Here is a 21,238-nt window from a genome sequence, read left to right as displayed (position 1 = left end):
CCACCAGCTCCCGGGGAGGGACCCTGCTCTAGACGGGGAAACCGAGGCACAGGCAGGCAGGATTGTCCTGGGCAGAACCCAGGCCCAGGATGTCCCGCCCACAGGCAGCCCCCGACGGTCCACCCCTCGCCCACGAGGCTCCTCCCAGGCCAGCTGCTGCCGTGGGGGTGGCTTTGGGGAAGGTGGCCCTCCTCCCTTCTCTGGGGCGCTGGCCCTTTAAGGCAGCACCACTTTGGCCTGTCCCAGGGTGACCCCAAGGAGAGGGTGTGGCCAGGAACAAGGGGCCCATTCAGCTGCCCATGCCACCTCCGGGCAGCCCACGGGCGGGATGGGGGCGGGATGGGGGCAGGGCGGCTGGCAAGGCCAGGGCCGCGGGGCGCGGGGCAGTGGAGGAGGAGGGCTGCTGGCGCAGGGGCCGAGCAGGTCGGGGGGGCTGCGGCCCCCAGTGCCCCTTGATCCAGCTGGACCTATTGCCCGTCACCTGCACCAAAGCCTCAAGGCCCGCAGGCGGGAAGGAACCCGGGCACTCTGGGAGGTCCTCTGTCCCCCAGGCTCCCCTGGCCATGGGGCAGAGCGGGCCCGGAGTCTCCCTGACCGCTGGACTCCAATCCTGACTTCCCCTCAGCTGGGCCACCTTGGCCCCTGACTGTGCCTCTCTGGGCCTTAGTTTCCCCCTCTGTAAATGCCGCTCATGACGACCCAGGCTCAGGGGTCCTCGTAAGGTCAAATGAGACAGGGATGGGCTCAGGTGACCCAGGCCCGCCCTGGGGTCCCAGAGTGTCGTGGTCTCCCCAGTGGACACCCCACACCCAGTGGGCACCCCACACCCGGCACACACGGACTGCCCTGGGGGCGTCACCACCGGTAATCACCACCTCTGCCTTCCAGGGGAAGGGCTAGGAGACCCTGGGGGCCTCGTGGGAAGTCCTCCCACAGATCTGCCCACCAGGAGGAAGCCCAGCACCCAAGATCACAGGCCAAGAGGGTCTGAGCGCCACAACCGTGTGGCCTGGAAAGGGAGACGCCCCTCCCGCGTCCCCGCGCCACAGGCAGGACCATGCTGGGCACCCAGCTCGCCACACGTTCCCTGGGCCCCCCGAGCGCAGGGTGCCCTCGCCCACTCGGCCCCGCCCAGCCCCAGGCAGGACGTCGGGGAGCTGAGAACGCGGCCGGGCCGCAGCCACATCTGCCCTCACGCTCCCCAGAGCCCACCCGGGCACCTGTGCCCTGCTCCACGCTGCCCAGCGCAGCCAAGGGGCCACCTGCGGCTCTGGGCACCTCCAGCGCGGCCCATCCAATGGAGATGCGCGTGAGACCCGCGCTGCAAAGGCCAGGGACACCGCGAGCCGGGGACAGCAGCGCCCAGACACCCCGAGGTCTGCACGCTGGACGGCCGCGGGCACCGGCTGCCCTGGGCCACCTGGAGAGTTCTGGAACTGCCACCATCAGGGCCGGGCCAAGGAGGTCCCAGGACCGGCCCAGACTCGGGGTTCACCCCACAGGACCTGGGAGCCACTCTGGCCTGGGGACTCCAGGGCCCCCTGCCTGGGAAGGCCGGTCCCTGTCCCTCTCCCTGTGTCCTGGCACCCCTCCAAGTCTGCTGGGAGCCGCCAGGACCCAGGGGGCCACCCTGGGCCACAGCCTTCCCATCGGACAAAACACCCGTGTCCCCAAGTGCCTGCTCCTCTGCCCCTCACCCCTTCTGACCCAGCAGGAGGGAGAGGGGCTGGCCTGGCAGCGGCAGAGGGGGACAGAGCTGTCCCCAGCTGCCCTCAGCCTCCCCCACCCCCGGCACCTGGGCACAGGGCCAGGGTGGCAACTGCAGCCCGCCACGCTGGGGGCAGCCACAGGTGCAGAGCACCCCGCCCAGCGCCTGGGTGGACGCTGCTCCCCGGGCCGGCCCTGCTCTGCGCACAGGGGTCCCTCCTCCCGATGGTCACTGATGAGGAAGTGGAGATCAGAGATGTGCACTCGCTTCCTGACGCTGCACAGCCGAGCAGCGGGGGGCTGGGGGCTGTGCTGCAGGAGCGAGTGATCATCCTGCTGTCGCCACAGACAGTCCTTCCTGCTGTCACGCCAGCACAGCACACACGTGGTCACCGTCACGTGGACGTCACTATCTATCACTGTTTGCAACTTGATTGGCAAAATGGTGGTGGAGTGTGGCCGTGAGGTGTGGCCCTCGGCATGGCCTGTTCCTGGTGTGTGTGGCACCTGCTCGCCAGGCAGGGGCTCGCCGCTGCCACACTGGCCGGGACACATGGGCGTGGGCAGTCCTAGGCAGTGGGCAGCACTGTCCGGCTCCCCACTCCCTGGCCTCGGGCATGGCTAGGTCAGTGGCCCCTCGGGCGGGCAACCGGAGCCCAGCCCACTCGCCGCCCAGCGCGCCCACCGTCCGCCCTCCACCAGGACAGGAGCCCAGGTCTCCCGCGGTCCCTAAAATACACCCTCAGCTGGCGTCTGGACCCGGCGCCGGCAGCCACCACCCCGCGCAGGCGGGTGGCCGTCCACCTGGCTGCCGGGCCCAGAGGGTGCCAGAGCCCCTGCCCCCACCACCGGACACCTGGCTACCAGTGACGGCCGCCCGCGGTCACCTGAGTCCGTTTCCTCCCTGGGCTCAGTGCAGAGCTGGGCTTCCCCGGCTCCTGGGGCCAGGGAGAGGGCCAGAGGAGCAAGCACTTATTGAGCACCTCTGGTTGCTTCTCAGGGCCCCTGGCTCCCAGTGCCCACTGCACAGACGGCAGACGGAGGCTCCCCGGGGCAGAGCAGGCCGTGGGGGGCGGTGGCCGACCGGGTCCCCCAGTCCCTCCTGAGGCCCTTCCTCCTGCACCCCCAGGCCGCACCTCACGGCAGTGCTGTCCCTGACGCTGGGCACGAGGCACTCAGCAGGCCCCGTCCAGGCCGTGTCCTCGACGTATCTACCTCCCGTCCACTGGGGGGGGGGGCTCTCCCTGGACGACCTCAAGAGTGTTTAACCAGGGGCTTCGCTCCCTCCCCAAAGGAGGGTCTCCGTGCAGCTCTGCCCTTAGAAGCTGTGTGACCTCGGGCAAGTGGCCGCCCCTCTCTGGGCCTCTGCCTCATATCTGAATACAGGAGGAGGTCAGAGTCCCTTCCTGCCAGGACGGTGGAGGGACTTGAGGAGCCCAGCCGGGCAGGGAGGCCGGGGGTGGCCCAGCGGCAGCACCCGCCTGGCGTAGCGGAGCTCCGGGCCCCCACCCGGCAAGGAACGGAAAGGAAGGGAGGAGGAGGGTGTGTTGGGCCCGGCCTGGCACGCAGAGGGCACGTCCCCGCGCCCGGCGCGCCGGGTCTCCCCACGTCTCCCGCGCTCTGGGCGCCCCAGCCCCTCCCGCGGCCCGGGCTTCCTGGCCAGCCCACAGTGCCACTGCAGCGCGGCTGCAGGAGCTTGGCACCGTGTGAGGCGGGAACGGGAGGCCGGCCCAGCGGCGTCAGCAGATGGGCACCATCTGGGCTGGCAGCTGCCGGAGCGGGCGGGCCTGGCAGCCCCTCCCCCGCCCTGGCACGGTGCCCGCCCGCGCTTCGGGTTTCTCGGGCTGCCAGAGGGGGCAGGGAGGCCCGGCTGGGCGGCGGGCCCTGGGCAGCGGCTTCCCTCTGTGTCCTGGTTCCTCAGACTCCCACAGGCAGGGCAGGTCCTGGCCCTGCCACAGCCTCAGGCGGGCCCAGCCCCAGGGCCTTTGCACAGGCTGCTCCGGCTCCCTCTCCTCCTGCCAGCTCCCTCACTTCCTACAGGCCGCGTGTTAGGAGTGACCTCTCCTGGGAGGCCCTCCCCGGGCAGAGTTGCCTGGCTGCAGCCTCCCTGCCCTGTTCTGCCCTTGCCCAATGCCACCTTCTCTTCCTCTTGCCCATTCAGGTTGCTGGCTTCTTGCCCCGCTGCCCCGCCCCCTCAAGGGCACCCTTGGCCCACAGGGCCCCACGTGCCTCATGGCCCCAGCAGAGTCCCCAGAGCTGCTCAGGCTGCCCTGGGCACACACGTCCAGCCCTGGGAATCGGGCCCAGGGGCTTCCCGTGGCCGCCCACCTCCCCGCCCTCGGAAACCCCAGAGCGTCTCGTCACCGAGTCTCCCCGCCTGTCTGTCTGTCCTCGCTCACTCTGCGGCTCCAAGGCCCCGGTCCACTTTCCCGCCTGCGGCTGACCAGAGCCGCCCGCCCAGGCCCTGCGCCCACCCCCACCCCCACCCCCCGGCCAGGGCCACCGCAGGACTGACAGGAGCCAGGCGCCACGCTCTGGCCCAAATGGGACCCCTCCAGCCCTGGGGCAGGGAGGTGGTGGCTGTCCCCTGTCATCAGACGGACAGTCACTGAAGCTGGCCCGGCAGAGGACGGGGTCCTGGCACAGAAGTGGAGAGCCGGGTCAGCGTGGGCTCCTGCGGGGCAGCCTGTGGCCCGACAGCACAGCTCAGCCAGGAGGGGCCATGCCACGCTGGCCAGATGCCCGCTCCAGCGTCCACTGCCACTCCGTGGAGGGTGAGGCACACGGTGTGGGCAGCACAGGTGGGGCTGCCCGGGCCGCCCTCCTGGCCCATGATCACGGGACACGGCCCTTTCTTTGGGCCTCTCACGCTTCTCTGTAAAATGGGCCCAGGGTGACTCCGGGGGGCAGGGAGCCCAGGCGCTCCCTGGTCAAACCCACGGACCTGCAGCTGGACCCAGGGCCTGGACGTTGACCCAGAGGCTCTCTACGGGGAGGGCTCCGCAGGCAGAGGGACTGCCAAGGGACAGGACTGGAGACCACGATGCCCAGGTGGCAAAGGGCACTGGGACCGAGGCCAGTGGGCACAGCCTGCGGCCCATCCTCAGCCACGTGAGGGTCTCGCTGAGTGGCCACCCTGGTACCCGCTGCCTCTGTCTGTCTCGGCCCCCTCTGTCCACGGAGATGAGGCCCAGAGAGGGAGGGTGACTGGCCCCAGGTCACACAGGCTGCAGGCGGCGGAGCCGGAGGATCCGGCCCCTCTCACCCCCGGAGCCGGGCGCAGGCTGGGCCACTGCGGCAGGGATTCCCCTGGGGGATGGGCTGGGAACCAGGGAGGGCACAGCCTTGACCTTCTGCAGCCTCAGGGGAGGGAGGCTGACCAGACTGCGGCCAAGGCGTGGCCACTGGACAAGGTGTCTGGAGCCGGGCTCCGCTGGCTGCCGGTGGGGGCCGCGGGGGAGGCGCCCAGACTGTGCTGACGCCGCAGAAAACTGGCTTCGACATTTTATCAGCTCAGCGCCGAGGAGGAGGGGCGGGCCGCGGGGGAGTGGGGGGACAGGACCCCACGGCCCTGAGAGGCCGCCCAGGCCGCCCGCCGGCCCTCCACAGCTGGCCACCTCGAGGGGCTCTCGGCCCCCACCCCACTTCACTTCCGGCCCCAGAGAATTCCTGGAGGATCAGTGGGGGAGGCTGGGCAGGGGCTGGGGTCAAGGTCACCCCTGGGGAGTCCTGACCTGGTCTGTCCACTGCACTCCCCGACGACCAGACGCCCCCTGGTCCACCCCCTGCCTCAAGGGTGTCCTGCTGTCGGGGAGGGGGAAGGCGGGGACAGGGCACGCAGCCCGCCCTCGCACACCCAGCCCCACACGAGGACAGTCTCAGCTGACCCCCAGGCCGGCCAGTGCCCAGACTGCCACACACAGGGTCCTGTGGAATCCCCGCGGCGTCCCTGAGCTAGGGACCCTGAAGAGCTCCAGGGAAACAGGCTCGTGACCAGCAGCAGCAGGACCAGCCCCTTGGGGACGGGCCTGCACACGCCCTCACACCTCTGCCCAGGCTGCCTGCCCACCGTGGCGCCCGGCGTCCACTGTGCCTGGCCACCCCACAGCCCCGGCTCAGCCACACCTCTTCCTCCGGAAGCAGCCACCGTCTCCCTGTCTCGCAGACTCCGCTGGCCTGGGCTGGGCATCTGCTGGTGGAGCCGGGAGGCACTGGCCACACGGAGCCACACAGCCAGCGCCATGGCACCCAGCTGCCCACTCACATCGGGGACGGTGACCCCAGGGCTGCTGTGGGCCGCCTGAGTGGATGACAGGGGCCAAGACAGGCCCAGGATGCCCCGCCTTCTCCGGAGGCCCCAGGTGGCCTCTCCTCCTGCCCCTGGCCCTCCAGGACACAGTCATCAGAGACCTTGGGGCCACCACCGCTGCCTACCTCAGGCTGAGATCCGCAGCCCCCTCTGGGTCTGGCAGTGCCCTGCCAACCCCTCGGACTCTCTTGCTCCACCTCTCCCCCAGTCCCCAGAGCACTGGCCATGCCCTCTGCAGGCCGCCTCCTGCTGGGACCCCTGCCACTGTCGCCCTGGAGACCCCAGCGCCTCCCCCACTCCGGCGCCCCCTAAACCCCGCCCCTGGAGCTCGCCCCTGGACCCCGCCCGCCCCCGACCCGCAGGCGCCGCTCACCTCGCTCGCGCACGAAGTAGGCCAGGTAGAGGTCGAGCTCCTTGACGGCCACGCCGATGTGGTGCGGCTGCACGCAGAGCACCGGGTGGCCGCACTGCGCCGCCTTCACCAGGCGCTCGCCGTCCGTGCTCTCCAGCGGGATGCCCTTGAACAGGATCACCATGACCAGGTCCAGCCGCCACACCTTGTCGGCCTGGCGCAGGCAGTCGATGCGCCGCATCTTGCCCTTCTGGTCGGGGTTGGAGAGCACGCAGCCCGGCGCCTTCTTGCCGGTGATGGCCAGCACGAAGTCCTCGCGGCACTCGGGCCGGATGTCCTTGCGCAGCTTGGCCAGCAGCCGCGACGCCCACTTCTGCTTCACCTCGGCCTTCTCGCCCAGCAGCTCGTCCTTCACCGCGCGCTCCTCGTCCTTGGACATGCGCTTCTCGTGCTTCTTGAAGTACTTGCGCTTCCGCGCCTGCAGGTTGAACCAGGTGTAGGCGAAGGCGCGCACGTGGGGCAGCAGCGCCTCGATGAACGGGTGGAACTCATCCTGCGGGAGAGGCCACCGGTCAGCGGGCCGCGCCTGCTCAGGGCCACGGAACCCACGGCCCGAGGGGGCCGAGGCCGGAGCCAGGCCTCCCCGGACCCGACCTCCCTGGGCTCAACCCGGGCTGCAGCCCCGATGGTAAAGGCCTCACCGGAACGCAGCCCAGGCCCCCGACTCCGCGGCCATCGCTCTGCATTTTTGCGCAAAATTAGCCACACGTGAGATCTAGGCGAGGGCGTGGTCCAGTGGGACTTCACTGACAAAAGTGGACACCGGCGCCTTGGTCCTGGGCTCTGGTCTGCAAGCCCCTGCCCCAGACTGCCCAGAGCAGGACCAAGCAAACCGGGTGCTCAATGGTGCAGGGAACCAGGCTCCGCCTCGCCTCCCAGACCCCTGCTGGGCAGGCCCAGTGGGGACCGCCTCTGCCAGTTGTGACATCAACAAGAGCCTGGCAGAGGCACGGGCGAGGGGCCATGGAAGGGTGCAGGTTCCTGCACAGCCCCACGCCAGGGGCCACGCCAGCCCAGGACCACAGTGGTCACACACAGAAGGGGAGACCCCAGGCAGGCCTTGACCGTCCCCCAGCCCGCCCCACAGACCCACGTGCCCACGGGGAGCAGAGGCCAGGAGGCACCGGGACTTGCACTGCAGCTGCGCTTGTGCTCTGTCGCCCTGTCCCCCCATCTGGACGGGTCACTGAGCAGGGCCCGGCCACTGGGGCCTGGCACCTGCAGCCCTGTGACCTTCCGGGCAAATAGCCCCAGCCCCAGTGGCCCTCCAGGACTGACCCCTGCCGGTGGGAGGGGCCCACTCCCCATTGTTCAGAGAGAAACACTGAGCGCAGGGAGTGCCCGCGCTGGGCCCTGGCCTTGCAGGGGGACCCGAGGGGAGCTGGGAACTGCCTCCTGGCGCCTCTCGGGGCACCGATCCCACCGTCCCCCTGGGCCACCGAGCACCCCCTCCATGCTGGCCACTGTGGATCTTGCTGCTCGGAGGGCGCACTGCCGTCGCGTTCCCACGGCCTGACCTCAGGAGGGGGAAGGCCAGCTCTCCTGCCCAGAGCCGACGGGACCCGAGGCCCGAGGGCTGGAGACAGGAGCGGTCACAGCCTCTGGGCCCTGTCCACCTGCGGCCTGCTCCGTCTCCCCTGGGACTGCCTCGGCCACCAGGTGCTGGAGGGAGGGGACATGGGATCTTGCCTATCGCCGAGTCTCCCAAAATAGCCAAGGCCTGGGGAGGCCAGGGCGGGGCAGGATGGGCCGGGCCGGTACCAGCTCAGCTCCCCTCCAATGTCCCCTAGAGTGTGAGTCACCGTGACAGCTGTGGCCGGGACTGGACCTCAGGGCCCTTTCCCACTGCCTCTCCTCCTCCAACCTGACCAGCTGAGGCCACCCACCCTGTCCCCATCCGCCTCCCAGGGTTTCCTGGGTCTGGATGCAGGAGACATCGGAGACCAGAGAGGGGGAGCTCTTTGTCAGGGGCACACAGCTGGACCAGAGCCCAGGCCACCTAGCCAGAGAAGAGGCAGGAAACTGTGGGGCCCGGTCACTGGCCATGGAAGGCCCAGGAGGGCAGGAGGCCCGGGCAGCAGCATCCCTGCAGGCAGTGGCTTCCGCCCCAGCCCAGGGCTCACTGGAGCCCTGTTGAGCCGCGCTGGCCGGTGGCTGGGATAGGGGTCCGCATTCCGTCCCTGGACCTTCCCTCTGGAGCCTCTCCCCCTGAGCCCCTCCCTGAGGTCCAGCTCTGCCCTCCCTGTCGAAGCCCCCCACCTTCCTGGGAGAGGTGCCAGGGAGGCGGGCAGGGGTGGGGCCCACGTCACAGGTGACCCCAGCTGGCCATGGAGTCAGGAAGACAAACACGCTGTAACTGGGTCAGGGACCGCTGCCCGGTCCTCCCTCGGCCTCTGTGGGAGTCAGACCAGGTGAGCAGCAGGGCCAGGCACTCTACACGACCTACAACGGCCAGGGGTCTGGTCCCCAGCACCGCCGATGCCCACAGGCCACCGGGCAGGGAGACAGCAGGGCCAGCAGCGGAGGGGCTCTGCACTCCACAAGCCCTGGCCGCCGTCCCCAGGCCTCTGCAGGCAGCGTGACCGGCTGGCCCAGGCCTCCTCCACTCACGCGGGGCCCCAGGGCAGGGTCTCAGCCCAGCCTGTCACCCCCTCCCCAACCCCGGGTCCCAAGGCTAAGGCGCCCACTGGCAGGGAGGGAGGCAGGGTGGTGCTGGCTCCATCTCCTGTCCGTGTGACCCAGGAGCAAACGGCCACCCACAGGGGCCTGTCTCTCCTTCTGTACAACTAGAGGCCAGGGACGTGGCGGGGCGTGGGCACCTGCCTGCTCTGGAAGCAGAGATGCCAGGCAGCGGAGGGACAGGGATGGACCTTTCCCAGAAACCCCAATTTGGCTGGAACTTGCTGGCCAGAGAACAGATGCTGGGAGGTGGACACTGGGGTCCAGGCCTTGCTGAGCCCCCCATATTCCCCGGCAGCAAACCAGGATGTGAGGCTTCGTGCCCTGTCTCCACGCCTGCTGAGCCCATATCCCGCACTCCTATGCATCCGTCAAAGCCTTAGTTCCAATGTCCTCTTCTCCAGGTGGACGGCCAGCTCAAGGTCAGGCCACTGGCGAGTGGCAGTCTGCGTTTCTGCAACCTTGGACGATTCCTTCCCCCAGGCTCAGCGCAGCAGAGCTCCTGACGCTGGACCCCACGAGGGAGGGAGGCATTGGGCTGCGGTTACCAGGGCCTCTGGGTGCCTGCCCCTGAGTGGTGCTGGGCACGGCTGTGACCCCACTCACTGGGATCCGGACGTGGGGCAGGGGTGGATGCTGAGCAGAGCGCTCTGAGGGCATCTGGAGGAGTGGCGGCAGGGAGCCCTAGGGGAGGGGTTAGGTGAGGAGCCCAGAAGGTGTCTTGCAGAAGAGGACACTTGAATGAGGACCTGAGGGATGGCAATGGGGGAGGGGTTTTGAGGTGGAGGAAGCTGTGCAAAGTCCCTGGGGCACAACTGAGCCTGGAGGCACAGCAGGGGCAAGGGGACTGTGGCTGGAGCAGGGGGAGGAGGGAGGTGGGAGGGGACAGGGGGGTGGTGTAGGGTTCCGGGGGCAACCGGGGAGAATCTGAGTGAGTCCAGAGAGTGGAGACCCCTGCCAAAGTGGCCCCGAATCTCCCCCCACACCCCTCAGTGTCCCTGGAGAGGCCTGAGGCTGAGCCAAGGCTCAGGCAGGCGGAGTCTGCGGTGTCAGCTCTGGGGACAAGCTTGCCTCTACTGTCCAGAGGAGGCTGGGGTGTCAGAGCTGAAGTCTCCGCCCAGCATCACACAGCCAGAGGGTGCCCAGCTGGACCCGTCTCCCTATCCTGACCCCCAGCCTCACTCCTGATGCACACAAGCATCTGAGCACACAGCACGGCCCCTCGGCCGTGGCTCCGGCCACCGGGGCTGCCCGTCCTCTCTGAACCCCACGCCATCGTCTGCCTGTCACTCCTCTGCATGCCCAGTGCACGGCTGTGTCCATCTGGGTGTCTGACAGAGAGACCAGAGGCCCCACAACTGTGCTGGGCCACCCTGGGCCACCCTGACCCTCTCACAGGGCCCAAAGCTGGGGTAGCGCCGAGCAGAGTGACAGAGTGCACACTCGGCACAGCAGAGTGGCGGACAGTGCTGAGGGGGAGGACAACTGTTAGCCCAACAATGCCCCGAGGGCTGCAGCTCTCATGTGGCACCTGCTGCATGCCAGCACTGTCCTGGGAAGACCTGGGAGAGACTCATGTCCCACTTGAAGTGGGTGCCCAGGCCCCGGAAGGCCAGACCCGCCCCCAGCCGGCAGAATCTGTCATTCATGCAAGAGGCATTTATTGAACACCAACTGTGTGCCAGACCCTGCACCGAACACCTCCAGTGTTCCTGCAGGCTGCCCTGTGGTGGAGGCAGCGGGTGAAACAGTCCGGGGCAGGTGGGGCCTGAGGTCACATCCCCAGAGTTGCAAAACTGGGGACAAGGACAAGTGGATTCCGTGCATCCTGAGCAAGACCTTCACATGCATCTGAAGGATACGCCGGGTCTGCCCCGCGCCCCCACCAGGGCTGCGTCCTGCACCAGGGCTGCGCAGGCTGCGGCGGGGCGTGCGGCTGGGGGAGGCGGCTGCTCTGCGGGCGGGCGCCGGGCTGCGGGTCGGGGCGCCCGGGTGGGGGGCAGCCCGCGGGGCCTGCGGCCTCCAGCCGGCGGACACAGCCGTGTTTCCCATCCATTTAGTGCACGACAGGGAGGGAGGCGGCTCTGGCAGGAAGAGGGAGCGAGCGGGGAGAACGCTGACTCGCCAGAATCCAGCTCGGTGATTTACAGGGAGCCGGCCCTGGCTCCACGAGGCACCTCGCCCGCCGCAGAGAGGGGAGGGGAGGGGGGGAGGCGCAGAGACAGGGGGACACAGGAGGAGGGGGGTCAGGGGGAGCTGGCCTCTGTGAGCCCCACCTGCCCAGGCCAAACAGCCAGATGGGCAGCAGCCCCAGATCCTGGCCCCACAGCCGTGCTGTGCCACCCTGGGCGGGCCCTGACCCTCTCTGAGTCTTGGCCCCTCTCCCAGCTGCGAGGTGCTGGGGCTCCCTGGTCCTGCATGACCCCTGATGCCCCTCCAGAGCCCGCCCCGGGCTGGACGCAGGCCTCCTGCCTCCCCATCTCCCCTGGCACTCAGCAGGGGCCTGTAAGGAAGGCTTGGCCAACCCAACAGGCCGGCGCTCTCCCCCAGCCTCAGTGTCCACGCTGAGACATGGCCGTCAAAAGGTGGGGGCCAAGGGGGTGAGGGAGGGTGAATGAATGAGGGAGGGACGGCGGCCGAGGTGGCCCAGGCCCAGCGGGGCCAGGGAATCCTCTTGCTGGGCAGGGCAGCCAACAGGGATTTGGCCCCAAACCCGGAATAACTAACGTGGCGGTGGCGGCGGGCGGGAGGCCACCTCCCCGCCAGCAGGATTTATGGAAATAACGGCTCCGGCTCCGCAGTTCCTCTTAAGAGTAAAAGTGAAAAGGCACTTGAGTCACCGCTGACCGACCGGGAAAGGCTCCCAGAATCCTCCAGGGCTGCCCGCTGCAGCCCCGTCCCCCCCTCCCCGCAGGCCGGCCGGTGGCACAGCGCGGGCTGGCACCAGGCACTGCCCCCGCCCCCCCCCCCCAGGCCTGGGCTCCCCAGAAGGATCCGGGCCGGATCAGCTAAAAGGGAGCTATTTTAGGTTGGACTCAGGTTGTGAAATTAGCCATGTAGGAGACCCAGAGAGGACAGGAGGGAAGAGGGGGGCAGGGAGGAGCGAAGAGGGACCCTGGTGGAGAAAGAGAGGCAGGGACAGAGGCAGAGAGGGACCACTGTGAGGGACAGGAGAGGAAGCTCAGGTTGAGCCAGCCGCAGGGAGCCGGCTGCAGGACTGCACTTGGACCACAGAGGACCCAGAGGGGGTCCCAGGCTCCTGTGCAGGGCAGGGTGACCAGGGGAGGGTCTCAGGGGAGCCCCTGAAGTGGGGACCCCCGGCCCGGGCTCTCTCTCGCCTGTGTCTCCCCATCTCTGCCCCGTCTCGGGGCTCTTCACTCAGACCTGGATCTTTCGAGCCCCTCAGTTGTCCCCCTGGCTGACCCCACCCTGCTCCTGGGGAAACTGAGGCACAGTCGGCACAGCAAGTTCTTTGGGGCAAGGCTAGGCTGTCCCCTCCCCCAAGGCAGCGTGGACGCAGGCCTGTCCCTGGACCAGCCTGTCGGGGAATTCCACAGCAGCAGGCCCTGGAACAGCCTCCCCTGGTGGCCCTCCAGCCACCCACTGCAGGGAGCCAGGGAGGGGAGGCAGAGAGTGAGGACCGGGCACCACTCACCACCTACTAGGTGCAGAGGCTTCAAAGCCTGCCCAAGGCCACACAGCAGGCCCACCTCGGAACCCTCCCTCCGCCCTCCTGGGGGGGGGGGGCTTCAAGGGGACACCTGCCCTGGCAGCCCTCCTCCCCAAAGCTGCTCAGAAAGGAAAAGGGGCAGGGGCTCACCAAGGTCACCAGGGATCACAGGAGGCCTGACACCCCCAGCCCAGCTCCCCCCTTCACTGCGGGGACACCTGAGTGGCAGCTGGAGGGCCGGTGAGAACCACCCTGAATGGGGACTCCAGGCTCATGCATGGGGGACCTGGGCAGGGACCTGAGAGCAGCCAGGCTCCCTCCAGGGACCCCTGCAGCCTGCGCTGGCTCTCTGCTGCACCTGCCTCAGTCTTGTGACACCTGGGGAAACTGAGGCTGGCACCCCACTGGCCTAAAATCGCACAGCAAAATTGGAGGGGGTGTCCAGCTGGAAACCACATGGTCCTGGGGGCCTCTGGAGGCAGTGGGGGGCCAGGAGTCCCCTGGGGAGTGGCCTGGGACAGGGCAGCCACCTCCTCCCCACACACCCCCTGGGTCACTGCAGAAGGCTCAGCCCAGGGCAGTCTGGGAGTGCGGCCAGGGGTGAGAAGCTGCTGCGGGAGGGGACAGGGGCAGGTGCCCGGCTGGCGAGGGCGCGCAGCTCCGCAGTGCCAGGCCAGGCCCCGCCGCCCGGCCTCCTGGCCTCCCCGCTGCTCCGGCCGCTCCGCTCAGGCAGCTCAATAATTCAGAATCGATGCGGCGAAAATACCGGGAGGGTGCTGGGGGTGGGGCGGCGGGGCAGCCGGACGTCAGAGCACCCTCCCCGCCCCCGCGCTCCAACTTCGCGCGCCCCCTCCCCCTCCACGCACACGTGGGCCAATAATGGGGGGGAAAGGCGCCCGAGGGCTGCGGTGGCGGGTCACCACTTGGGCCGGGGGAGGTGGGGACCACGCAGAGGGATGCTCTTCTCAGCACAGCTGGGGAGGCCCAGCGTCCAGCCGGGACCCCTGGGTTCCTTCCTGGAGGCGGCAGGCGCCTCGCGCACAGCCCAGCCTCCGCCGCGCCGGGGGCTCTCCCTCCCGACCTTCCCGAGCGCCGGGGGCAGCGCGCCCCGAGTGGAGTGCAGGGAGGACGCGGCTGCAGCCCCAAACCCGCGCCCAGGAACGCGAGGGGTCCCGGGGGGCGGTGGGCGAGGCCGGGGTCTCGACTTGGGGTCCAGGGTGGGGGTCTCGGCCTAATGGATCCTCCGATCCTCCACCGGACCTGGGCCCCGAGGAGGGGGCACCGGCCCGGGTGGCGGGAGGGACGCGCGCCTTTTTCGACCCGCCGCCGCCAGCTTCCAAACTCCCGGGCCGGGCCGCGGGGGCGCGGGGCCGGGGGCGCGGGCTGGGGGGCGCGTACCTGGGTCAGGCAGAGCGGGGACGAATACATCCCGGGCGCGGCGGGAGGCGCAGGGCGGCCGGAGCGGGCGCGCGGAACTTACTGAGTCATTTTTCCAGCCCCCCCCCCCCCCCCCCCCGCGGCGCGCTCGGCTCGCCGCCTCCCGCGGCCGCCGCTCCTCCCTCCCTCGCTCCCTCTCTCCAGCGCCGCCTCCCTCGGTTCCCCGTCTCTGTCCGCGTCTCTTCCTTTCCTGCCCCCCCTGTCTCCCTGTCTCTGTCCCTCCCTCTGGCAGCCTGTCCTCTCCCTCCCCCCAATTTCTCTCTCCTCCCACCGCGAACCTCCCACTTCTCAACATCCAACTTTCAAAGAAACGAGGGAAAAAAGAGCGCGAGCGAGGAAAGACCCCCCCACGTCCCGCGAGCCCCCAGCGTTGCTAGAATTACCCGTCCCCACCCCGGGTCTGGGACCGCTGCCCGGGACCCACGGACCCGACCGCAGCGGGTCCCCTGGGGCTGCCCACCGGGGTCAACTGGGAAGGTCGGGGCCGGGCTGGTGGTGGACCCCGAGTGTCAGAGGTGGAGGTCCAAGCGCCCCCCACTCCCCCCCGCCCCGAGCTGGCCGGGAAGTTGCAGGAACGAGCCAAGGGGGGAGGGAAAGAATGAAGAAGTGACGTGCGCAGAGGCCGGCGGGAGCGCGCGTCTTTCGCCTTAAAGATGTACGACCGACAGGACGCACCGCAGGGGGGGCGTCCCAGGACACCCTCTCTCCCTCCGGCCCCCAGATGCAGACACGGGCTGCAGTTCCGGCGCTGGAGAGGCTTGGAAACGACGCCCCCTCCTTTGGCCAGAAGAGCTTCCACTAATGGAGGGGCCTCCAGAAATCTGTTCCGGCTCAGCCAGTGCCAAAGGGGTGGGGGCAATTGGCCTCGCCCATATTTCTCCCCAGACCCAGGATGACGGTGGCCAAGCAGGAGGCTGGCTTGCCAGATGAACCCTCAAGGCCTCATTCCCCAGCTCCAGCCCAAAAGGACGGCCCATTTTGCAGCCTGGGAAAACGAGGCACAGGGAATGTGGACTTGGAACCAGGCCACCTGGCCCCAGAATCCACATTCTTAGAGCGCTGCAGCTCTCGCTCTGCAAGAGAGGCACAGGCCATGTCCCCAGAGTGGAGGCCCCCAGGGTGTGTAAGGCCAGCTGGGTCCTCCCCAGGCTCACACTCTCCCAGCCCGTCTAGAGGCTGCTGCATCCCTCATCCCCACCTCAGGTGTCCTCCTGGCAGAGGGGTCTGTGCACAAGAACAAACAGCACGACAGCCCGGACCTTCTCAGAAGCCCACTCAGACCCCCCTGGAAAGCCTGCCCATTTGACTCAGCATTCTGAGCTGGACCGGACCTTCTCCCCAGCCTGGGGCAGCTGCCCAAGCTCAGGGCCAGGTGCCTGCAGCACTTCCCTGTGGCACGGGAACCCGGGGAACACCAGCACCTGCTCAGGGTTGTGAGCCAGGAGGTAGCAGGACCCCACAGCCCCTCTTCCCCGGCCCCCCGAGACTCCCCACTGCATGGGGTGACTACTACCCAAACCATCCTGCACTCCATAGATGCTTTTCTTTTAAAATTCACTGTGCAGCTGGGGAGGGGGGTGGCACTTAAAACCCCAGGATGATGGGGACGGGTGTCTGGGGATCCAAATGCCAACCTAAGGCCTATTTTATTAAAGGTACATACAAGCACATACAAGGTAAACCCTCGAATGCACCCAGAAGCTGAAGTCCCCCAGCTCCCCTGCAGCCTGCGTCCAGCAGGGTGGGTCCCCCTCCTGCAGGAGGGCTCCTTTTGAAGGTAAAGTTTGGGGTACACAGATGGCCCTTGGGAAGCCTCAGCTTCCTCATCTCAGGACACACCTCAGGCTGGACTGCTGCAGAAATGTTAATACTCCTGCCCGGAGGGTGGGGGCAGCTGCAGGTGGGAGAGGCTCCACAGCTGCCCACCTCCTCACTCGGTTTGGTGCAGGGTGGCTGCTGCCTGGTGAGTGTCTCCTCTGGCCAGCGGCTTAACTGTTCCCTGCCTCAGTTGCCCCCTCTGTGAAATGGGGTGAAGACCGTTCCTGCCCCTCTGGGCTAGGGATAAACCAGCCAGTGCCCAGCCTGTGGTGGTTTCCTAAGAAAGCAACTGGCTGATCTGGACCTCAGTGCGGGGACAGGAGTGGGCACAGGAGATACCAGAACGTGGCTCATCTGTTGAAAAATGAAAATGCCGTCTCCCCCTCTCCACCCCTGCACCCTCCTGTAACTGTCCCACAAAGAAGGTCACCCCCAACAGTAGTGCTCCTAGCCAGCTTCAGGCTCGGCCTCCATGCCCGTCTCTGGAGATTCTGCTGAGGCACTGAGGCCGCGGCAGGACGCAGCGGTGGGGAGCAGGGCTCCTCCGTGGGCCACTCAGGGCCCAGCCAAGAAGCAGCCCAAAGCCTCACGTCCCCAGCACTGCGGGCATTTGTGGGGGGCCATTCTGGGTGCCACAGGGCATGGAGCAGTATCCCTGGCCACTGCCCAGGCCAGGAGCATCCCTTCCCCAGATGGACCACCAGAACCGACCCCAGACATTGTCAAGTGCACTCTTGGGCAGAGACATCCCGGCTACAGGCTCAGCAAGAAGCTCACAAACCTCAGTGAGAATCTTTTTTTCTTCACTACACACGCCCACCAAGTGCACAGGGTCCTTTATGACAACACAAGTGTGTCCCTTCTGCAGATGCCAGGGCCCCTACACGAACACGCACACACCCTTCACTGAGGATGAGGTGTGTCCCTGAAGTGAACATGCGTGTGCCATTTATACGAAGGCACACGCGTGGGCTTGGGCTCGTCGCCGAGCTGGTGGAACCTGGCCTGGCTCTAGGTTAGGGCTCCCCTCCAGCACCCCAGCCTCACAGGGGTCTTCCTGAGACCTGGGCCTGCCCTCTGGCAAGTGCTCACACCCAGAGGTGTGGCAGGTGGGTCTGAACCTGGGGACATTAACACAAAGACCTCCAGCTTGACTTTGGATACTTCCGATCCTCTTCTGACGACTCCAAGGGCTCGTGTAATAAAGAAACAAACACTGAGGGCCACTCAGGGCAGCCAGAGACCCTGGGGACCCTCACAGCGGTCCCACGGGGCACACCCTGCCAGGTGTGCACCTGCTGACCCCACCACCTCTCCCCCCCCTCGCAAGGGTCCATGGGAGTTGCATCATTCAGAGGAGGAATGTCAAGGTCTTCAGTCAAGGTGGGACGTGACACTGGGCTGATACACACATGCACACCACAGACACACACACGTCACAGGCTCAGAGACAGACAGGAGACCCAACCTGACACAGTCAGGCGGAGACACAGACTCATGGAGGAACAGACCCCCCACTGGGAGCAAGGTCTCTAGACCTGGCCTCAAACCCCACCCAGAGCAGAGCCCCACAGGCCCCCCAGGTCCCCGCAGGACACAGGCACACAATGGCCTCACAACGCCCCACAGCACAGCTCTTCTCAACCACAGGGGGACAGAACTGCCCCCAACCACACCAGCAGCCACAGACACACACCACAGTCACACTCCACAGGACCATACACTCCTGTGAGCATACACGCCCCACCGTGGACCCCCGTGGTGTTCACACAGGCAGTGGCAAGTCACACCCTCACCAGCACACACCTCTGCCCCCCCCCAGGATGACAGCCACCTCCTCCCCCTGGGCCTTGCAGGGACACCCAGGGGCAGGGGAGGGGTCGAGGGTGGGGACAAGTGTGGGTGCTGCGCCTGTGTGCATCCATCTCCAGGTGTGAGCGGGAGTCTGTGTGTACCTGTGTGTGTGCAGCTCTGTGTGTGCGGGGGGGGGGGGGGCATACCTGGGCTCTGAATGTGCCCCACACACAGCACGAGGGGGGTGCAGCCTGGGTGTGTCTGGCTCTGCGGGAGTCCCTGGGGGGCGACCCTGAGTGCAGGGAATTGTCCTGGGACCCTGGTGTGTGTGTGTGTGTGTGTGTGTGTGTGTGTGTGTCTCTCTCTCTCTCAGTGGGCCATGGCAGGGCTAGTTTTCTCCCCTTCCCAAACCCATCCCCAATGGGATGGGGTTTCAAAGAAAAAAAGCTGAGACTCTGGCCTGGCCTTGAGGCTTTTATACTTAGAAAATTATATAAAAACGCGCCGGTGGGGGCAGCGCGGATTCCCCCAGGCGGGGAAGAACTCAGCGACCGCTCTGCTTCTGGTCCACCCGGGGCCAGTGTGCAGGCAGGCCTGGGGGCGGCCCCCGCGCCACTCGGGTCTCCCCAGCATAGGGGTCTCAGGGCTCTCCTTGGCCACCCCCGGGGCCTGTCCTAGCCCCACACCTCGGCAACCGCCCTCCCCCAGGGACCTCCACAGCCGCAGAGGGAGGGAGGAAACCCCGCCGCCCCGCCCCCTCGGAGCAGGTCCCCGCGCACGCGCAGCCCCTGGGTGATCGCGTCCCGGCGCCACCTCGCGCCGGAACCTCAAGCCAGGACCACCTTGGGCCCAGCGGATGGGGGACCCTGAGGCTGGGGGAGGTTAAGGGGTCTTAAAGGGGTGAGATGAGGGAAAGCACTCTGCAAAGGCAGAGGAAGGGCCTGCCCCGCCCCCAGCAGCCCCGGCTCCAGGAAAAAAGGAACTGGGGAAGGGGGGCCATCCCCAGGGACACTCAGCGCCCGAGTCACACGCACACAGCGACACCCTACAGTCTCCTGGGACGCAGCCACACGACAGTTTCCCACTCACCAACAATATTCCCATCCCACAACACACACACGGACACAGCACGGTCACCCAGGGACACATGGCCCCAGGGACACACACAGTTTCACAAGACCGTCCCGCTGGGACGCCCAGCACAGCCGCCGAGTTACCCAGACGCACAGGCTGTCCCATAGCCACACAAAGCTCTGACACACACAGGCAACACAAAACACACGTGGATACGCACACATGGATGCATAAAGCAGAGGACGCGTCGCGACCCGCGGACCCACGGACAGGTACCGGACCACTCAGCCGCACAGACCGCGGACGCTCCCACGGATTCGCGGGCTGGTGGGTCCAGAAGCCCAGGAGCCCCCCAGGCACCCCTCGAGATGCAACGCTACGGAGCCCGCGGACAGGACACCGGGATCCCCAAGTGCAGTCTCTGCCACTCCCGGCCTGGGGTGCGCTTGCCAGGGACCTAGGGATCCCCCGGGGCTGGGACCCCACGCGCGCCGCAGCGGGACCCGGGTCAGCAGGGGGCGGGGTCCGGGCGGCGGGAGGGCAGGCCCAGCGGCCGGCCCTGCGCGGCGCCGAGCACGGCCGCCCGCCCGGCTCCAAGTTCAAGGCGCCCGGCAGCGGCCGCGGCGCGCTCTCCGCCCCTCTCCGCAGCGGCCATTTTCCGCTAGCTGACGCGCCGCGCTCGCCCGGGCCGGGGCACCCCGCTGAGGCCGCCGCGACCCCCGGCCCGCACGGCCGGGACCCGCACCCCCTCCTCCGCCCCGGCTACCCCCGGGCTGCGCACTGGAGGGTCGTGCACCAGGGCCGCGCCCTCCGCCTCGGGTCTGGCCCGGGAGGGAGCGGGAGGCCGGCGGGGGGGGGCCTTCTCCCCGGAGCCCCGCCCTCCCCGCCAACTCCGCGGCGCCCGCGAAGGGCCCCCCACTTGGGGTCCCCCGCTGCTCCCCGCGCGCCAGCTCCGCCCCCTGCGGGGGAATCGGCGGGTGGGGGTCCGGCGGCGACGGGCAAGCGGAGAGGGGGTCCCCGCATCGAGCCGCTCCTCCGGGAGGCCCCTGCCTCCTGCCCCCCCAGACCTTGCAACTTTCGCCCGGAGCCCACGCACCACCCCAAAAAGTCCCCGGGCGAAAACGAAAGTGGGGGCGGCGACGTACCATGGCGCTGCTGCGAGGAGGCGAGGCCGGCGCCGGAGCGAGCGCGCTCGGTCCCCGGCGAGGGGGGGCCGGAGGCGGCGGGAGGAGGCGGCGAGGGAGGGCGCGCGGGGGAGGGCGCGAGCGCGCGAGGGAGGGGGCGCGCCGCGCCCGCCCCCCCCCCCGGCCCGCAGGACCCTCCCCTCGGCCCGCCCTCCCCCCGGTCCCGCGCGCCGCCCGCGCTCAGGCTGCTCCCCGCGCCGGCTCCGGCTGTGGCGGCTGGTGCTGTGGCTGCATCCCGGGCCCGGCCCGGCCAGCGCCGAGGGAGGCCCAGCAAGCGGCCGCCGCGGCGGGTCGTGGGGCCCCGGCCCGGTTCGCTGCGGAGAGAGGATCCACCTTCGCGCGGCGCGCGCGCGCTCGCTCACACACACACACACACACACACACTCGCGGGGGACGGGGACACACGCGGCCGGCCTCCGCGACTCCGACACGGACACACACCGCGCACTCGGTGCCTGAAGCGTGTTACATACACAGCCCAGGGTGTCACCCAGACACCGGGACCGGGCTCACAGCCCGCGGGATGTCGCGGACACGCACCTCCTACAGGATTCCGCGAACACAGACGCACGCCCTCAGGCTGCGGGTTGTCACCTAGGGACTCACAGACTGACAGTCACAGAGACACTCAGACCTAGACTTGACCCCCGCACCGACCCCAGACCCCTCCCCCAGCTGCCCGGGCCCTGGAGCGCAGGTGTCCCGGATACACAGTTACACACAGGCACGGCGGGGACAGACGGGGACACAGACAGACTTGGACACCAAGGGCGACAGACCTGGAGGCGGGGGTCCCCTGGGGGTCCCGCAGGGGCTCCAGGCGGGGGCGGGGGGCGAGCGCCGCGGCCCTGTGGGTGTGGGGGGGCGGGCGCCCCCTCCCGGGTCAGGATTAATGGCGAAGCCTCCGCAGCGGGGGCGGGGCCGGGCCGAGGCGGGTCAGCACCCCGCCCCTGCCGCGCGGGCCGCCGCGGGCCGGGAAGCGCTGCCGCAGCGCCCCCCCAGCGCTCTCCCGCAGCCCCCCCTCCTCGGGCCGCCGCAGAGCAGGCGCCGCCCCCTCCCCCAGCTCTGCGTCTGGCGCAGTGAGCGAGGTGCGTGGGGTCCAGCTCCCGCCGAGAGTTGGACAGGCGGCTGCCGAGGTCGCCCTGGGGTCTGGC

At 68.4% G+C, this 21,238-nt stretch overlaps 1 protein-coding gene across 6 annotated transcripts in view; it reads right to left on the bottom strand.

The window, feature by feature from the left end:
* The window catches only part of NFIC (nuclear factor I C), a 46,084-nt gene extending 26,021 nt beyond the window's left edge, over positions 1 to 20,063 (bottom strand). For 2 of the 6 annotated variants that reach the window (XM_081284840.1, XM_081284844.1), the window contains exons 1-2: positions 14,176 to 14,342; positions 6,390 to 6,921 (exon numbers count right to left, since the gene is read on the bottom strand). In XM_081284840.1, the coding sequence (XP_081140966.1) occupies positions 6,390 to 6,921; positions 14,176 to 14,205 (562 nt within the window). In that variant the 5' untranslated portion in view covers positions 14,206 to 14,342. Of the gene's footprint in view, positions 1 to 6,389; positions 6,922 to 7,069; positions 7,130 to 14,175; positions 14,343 to 19,120; positions 19,148 to 20,045 lie in introns of those variants that run through there. The other 4 variants (XM_081284839.1, XM_081284842.1, XM_081284843.1 and 1 more) reach the window with 3 other exon arrangements.
* Between the last annotated feature and the right edge of the window lie 1,175 nt (positions 20,064 to 21,238).

The sequence above is a fragment of the Spermophilus citellus genome (assembly GCF_964194105.1).
Source record: "Spermophilus citellus genome assembly, chromosome: 3".
In the NCBI taxonomy this organism is placed as follows: Eukaryota; Metazoa; Chordata; class Mammalia; order Rodentia; family Sciuridae; genus Spermophilus; species Spermophilus citellus.
This window is presented reverse-complemented; position numbering and strand designations above follow the sequence as displayed.